At 54.8% G+C, this 5239-nt stretch overlaps 2 protein-coding genes across 2 annotated transcripts in view; both read left to right on the top strand.

The window, feature by feature from the left end:
* The window catches only part of VOLCADRAFT_106452 (uncharacterized protein), a 747-nt gene extending 345 nt beyond the window's left edge, over positions 1-402 (top strand). The window contains exon 2 of the mRNA XM_002954550.1: positions 4-402. Coding sequence (XP_002954596.1) covers positions 4-63 — 60 coding nt within the window. The 3' untranslated portion in view covers positions 64-402. The remainder of the gene's footprint in view (positions 1-3) is intronic.
* A 260-nt stretch (positions 403-662) lies between these two features.
* Positions 663-2527, top strand: VOLCADRAFT_64932 (uncharacterized protein; the record flags this gene model as incomplete). Its single annotated transcript, XM_002954551.1, has 6 exons — positions 663-761; positions 826-1015; positions 1090-1187; positions 1280-1345; positions 1621-2280; positions 2408-2527. 6 exons carry the CDS (start codon positions 663-665, stop codon positions 2525-2527), a joined length of 1233 nt encoding a protein of 410 aa, XP_002954597.1.
* Between the last annotated feature and the right edge of the window lie 2712 nt (positions 2528-5239).

Raw genomic sequence — 5239 nt, forward strand, 5'->3', positions numbered from 1 at the left:
GAGCACGAAATGAAGGGGGGGTCGCATCTCACCATTCAACTAAGCATGCATGTGCTCGGTTGAATGCTCGGTAGCGTGCGAGTTTACCCCTATCAGGATGTTTGTTTGCATATCCCTCCAAGCGAGAGGGCTTGCACCTATGCTGATGTTCGTTCCAAGAAGTGAACTGAGGACTGATGCTACGGTGAAAGATTTGGACGTAAATTCGCCCGTGCAATAAAACGCCCTGTATCTCGCTTACGCTAATCTCACATTCCAATATGCCACTGCACTTTCCTCTCCAGCCTGGCCACATTCTCTTCCTCGCAAACGTACTTGGGCACCTTACAAATCCAACACCATACGTGCTTTGGAAACGCGGGCAGCTGCTTCACAAGGACCCCCCTATTTCGCGTGATATGGGTGAGCTTGGTCGAAGGGAGTAAATGCCCAGTTTCCATTTTATTGTACGGCTCTTGGTACGGTGCATGCATGGCATGCATTGGGCAAGGATTACTCGAGGCATTATCTTTATCACGATGGGCAACTGTATCTAAGTGAATCTTTCCCTCATATGTTAATTGGTGTACTCTCCACATGCTGTGCGATAGTGGACGGTGGCTTGACGATAGCATAGCTTGCATTTGCTTTACTGGACGCCAGCAGTAATACCGGTGTGCTGCATGGCAGCAGCATCCTTAGAGGATGTCTACCTTTTGCGCCCGCTGAACGATGCTCCACCGACAGCCGAAGACAAGAGGCATAGCAAAGAGCTAGAAGAGGTGTGGTCGTTTATGTCCGCAGGGTAAGATATCAGCTTATAAGCCGTTATCCCGGCTGGCGCAGTTTCTGAGAGCGAGTGGCCTTTATGAGTCCTTGGATGAGGCCATACTTCGGGAGGAGGTTCTGGGCCTCTTCTACCAGCTGGTCCAAATATGGGTAAAGGGAGTATGCCGCAGAAGGAACTTGAACGTGGAGGATGCGCGTGCACACGTCTATACGTTTGGTTCCTACCGTTTGGGGGTCCATGGGCCAGGTGAATAGTTTTGCATCGCAGGGTCTTGCAAAGGATTCTTGCAAACGCTGAGCGGAATAATTTGGATGGCGCAGGCTCTGATATGGACACACTCGTTGTGGGCCCTCGTTATGTGCTGCGCGAAATGGATTTTTTCGGGAACGAGAAGCATTGCTTGCAGTACTTGCTATCAGTGAGTTTACAGGGTCCGGTATGGTGTCGCCTGCTGTCGCCAGGTTTCATTGTTATTCTGGCTGATCGAAACCTTTACCCCTCATCTTGCAGCAAACACCGGACATCACAGACATCCAACCTGTGCCGGACGCATTTGTGCCTATGATTGGCATCAAGGTACTTGGTTAGCTTTTCCAGACGGCTATGAAGCGGTGGTGGCTGGTGGGCCGGGGGAGTACAGAACACCTTGGGACCCACGCCGAACCGGCCTTTGCATCTGTCATAGCCTTCACTTCGTGCTCTTTATGCTGAATCCCCGCTATGCAGCCACCCCACGTGCGGGAGTATTTTTTCTCTCTAGTCCTTCACGACAGCCGAAGCCGCCGAACATATTTTACGCACAGTCCCAGGATGCGCCATCTTAACCCCGAACATCTACTTGTCCCATGCAGTACAAGGGCGTCCAGATCGACGTTCTGTACGCATCGCTTGCTATGGTCACGCTACCAGAGCAGCTTGACCTCTCCAATCACGCCGTACTGCGCGGCTGTGACGAGGCCACGGTGCGCTCGCTTAACGGCTGCCGCGTAACGGACACAATCCTGAGACTGGTGCCCAATCAGGACGTCTTCCGGTTAGCACTGCGCGCTGTTAAACACTGGGCGTCGCTGCGGGGCATCTCTTCCAACGTCACCGGATATCTTGGCGGCGTAAACCTGGCCATCATGGTCGCTAAAATATGTCAGCTATACCCACGGGCAGAAGCCAGCACGGTGCTGCTCAAGTTCTTCATCTTACTAAAGGCCTGGCCCTGGCCGCGTGCCATCCACCTGCGGGTGCCGGAGGACCACAGCATGGGCCTGCCCGTGTGGGACCCGCGCCCTGGCACACGCGACAGCTTGGCGCTGATGCCGGTGATCACGCCTGCCTATCCTGCGATGAACTCCTTGTATAATGTGCAGCGCAGCACGCTGGAAGTAATGACGGCGGAGTTCGCGGCTGCGGCGGAGGTGTGCACGTCGTTCCTGCGCTGCCGCGGCGGGCAGCCGCTTGACTGGGATCGCCTATTCATGCCGGTGCCGTTTTTCACTCAGCACACGTTCTATATCCAGGTAGAGGGTACTCAGAAATCTGGGTTCGGGCAGGGTGTGCAGGTGCTAATCGCCAGCATGCGCATGTGTGGCAGGCCCATTCTAACCTGTCACGCACCGGTTGCTGCATTCATGCTTGCATGCTCAGATTGAGGTTTCAGCGGATAGCGAGCAGGATCTGGTGTTGTGGGACGGCTGGGTCAGCAGTCGAATCAGGCGGCTTGTGCGCAATCTGGAGGACCACGTTAGAGTCAGGTGGGTGTCATAACAGGCCTTTTCCTGAATCCTAATTACGCGGCCGGAAGCTTTTTGCGACGCTTGTCTGTTGACTGGATGGAAAACGTTATACTGAGCTTCCCGAATCCTGATTACACCTTGGCCGACGAGAAATGTGGCTGCGAGCGGGATACGGCATGTAAAGCATCCAGCACGCTCGCGTGTTCTCTCGGCGGCGCTGGCATGCAGGCAAAGGCGTCCTACTTTATGGCATCAGCCTTTGAAAATGGAGGGTCTTGTTATCAGACTTCTCGGTCCCTCAGATAAAAAATTGTCAAGGAGTCCACTTGTAAGGTGCGATGCATTTTTCCTAAGCGCTTGCGGGATATACATCATCCTTCGGCCCGCCCTGCCGCAGGCCCTTTCCGAAAGCTCAGCGACCGCCACCACCGGCAGCAAAGGACACGGACGGCGACATGCGGCCGCGCCTGATGTACTACATCGGCGTCGACAAGCGGGTCGCCCCCACGGTGACCGCGCAGCAGCTGTTGCCGAATGGTCAGCTAGCGCAGATGCCGCAGCCGGCGTCAGGACCTTTGGGCGCCCCAGCCGGCAAGGTGGACCTGAAGCAGCCCTGCATGATTTTTGTGAATGAGGTGCGGCCTTCCATACAAGGGAGCGAGCAGAGGTGCGGTATGCCCGTCAGGATGCCGGTGAATCCTTGTTAAGAATTTTTCCTCATGCACCCATTGGCCATGGCTAAAATGTTAAGGTGTTTATCGGACGTCCTTGCGCTACAATGCTGCAACGCGAGGTGGTCAGGAGAACTCAAAAGTTGGCCGCAGAGGTCCATGGGTTCGTGCTCGTGGTCAGGCAACGCTCTTATGCTCGGGGCTGCAGGTGACGGCATGGACTGCCAAGCGCCCAGGCATGGAGTTACGCGTCAATGTGCTTCGGAGAGTCCACCTGCCGCCGTGGCTTCTGAAGGACACTGCATCGCAACAGGATCAAGCCGCCGCGGCCCTGCCTCCACCTGCCGAAGGCGCGGCGTTACAGCAGGAGCACCGTCCACCAGATAAAAAGGTGGGGATAATAGGCATGATGATTGATAATCAGAATACCATAATCACGGGTATTGCCGCGCAATTGCAGACACGGCATGAGGATTGGAGCTGTAAGGAGTGCGCCCTAGAGAAGCATCACTCACCGCTGACTATGCTGATATCGGCAGCGCGATGCTCGTGGCATTTGCAGACGATTTGCAGACGCCAAGCTGTTAGCTGTATGCAATCACGCTCAATGTGTTCACATGAGATCATGATGTGTGGTGCTTGTTTATTTTTTGTGACCTAGCGACCAGGGGATGTGCGGTAGGCCAGCCAAAGGACGGATGTATGGTCTTGTTGAAGACCGGCCAAGCTTAGATGACAATTGTGCCAGGAACCAACTGATTGCCCAACAGCTGCTGTGTGCAGCACTCTGCCCTGTCGGCTTATTACTCGCACTTGAAACACACCCTGGAACCTTACATCCTCGACCCAGGACATCGAAACAATGAACGAGACGGGAGCGTCAGCGCTGCCAGTATTGGGAGCAAAGCGGTTGGCATCTGGCGTAGCTGCCGAACCATCACAGGGAGCTGAGGGGCTCCAGATTCCGCCCGCGAAGCGAACGAGAACGCAGCAGGTGGGTCGTCGAGAAGGGCTGGGCAGGACCGGGGCCCCAGGTTCCACACAGGTGTACCAACAGTTTCTGAATTGGAGGTTCTCTTGCGGGTTGTCATAATGCCCCTCAGGAGATACGGTTATCACTGGGTGTCAGGGAACTACTTCGGTGCGGAATGCACCATGGAACGGGGTGCGAGGCCGGTGTCAGGGAAGGAATTTAGCTGGTTCAGGTTACTCATTGATTGCGCCAGCAGCTCGAGCATGTCCATAGCAGCGCGCGGGTGTCGACGACCTAAATTTGCTGCTGTCCCTAGATGGTCGCGGAACAGGCGTGAGACACCGCGCCGCTTTTCGTGGACCAGCTGCGCTTGAGCTATAATTACGAGCGGCTGCCCGCGACTGTTCTTCACGGGCAGAGGCAGGGCTCCGTGGAGGCAGTACGGGGCGCCGTAGCATAGCAATCCGAGCTGCCCATGACTGCATTGGTGTGGTGGTTTGCCAAATGAAAAGTTAGCGATTTGAGATAACGGCTTGATGGCACGTCACCCTAGCACGGTAGCAGATAGAGACAAACCATGAACTGCCTGACCTTGCACGATGTCTTCACGTTGCTATTGCTTGTTTTGACTCCTTCCCATGAGTATGAGAATGACTCCAACTCTCCCTTGCCTGTCCTGTGTGTTTTGTGCGTCCCTTGTGCGGTACGATTGTGCTTCCATTGCTATCGACGCGGCGTTGTTTGCGTGTGTCTGGAATGCTGCCTTTGGAATGAATGAATGGTGCCGCCGGGTCCGCTGGTCTGTGCGCGTGCTTTTTGCGGGGTTGTTTTAATTATCTTCCGCTGCTTTCGCTTTTGCAACCCGTGGCGCGATGTCACCACTGACGGACACTCGTTTTGGGTCGTGTGGCTGTGGATCATTAATTGATTCGCAACGCAATTGTTCGGCCACGCCGTCTCATGCCCGCGCTGGGCTTATGGTCACCTGCCTTTGCCCTTGGCGTTCTTTTCTCGTAATTGATATCTTCCTTTGATAATTCTTTGCGCGCGTCGTTCTTCGTCTGTGTATGTTTCGTCCACATGGGTTTTGCTGCGTTAT

Source organism: Volvox carteri, assembly GCF_000143455.1.
Source record: "Volvox carteri f. nagariensis unplaced genomic scaffold VOLCAscaffold_44, whole genome shotgun sequence".
NCBI classification, from domain to species: Eukaryota; Viridiplantae; Chlorophyta; class Chlorophyceae; order Chlamydomonadales; family Volvocaceae; genus Volvox; species Volvox carteri.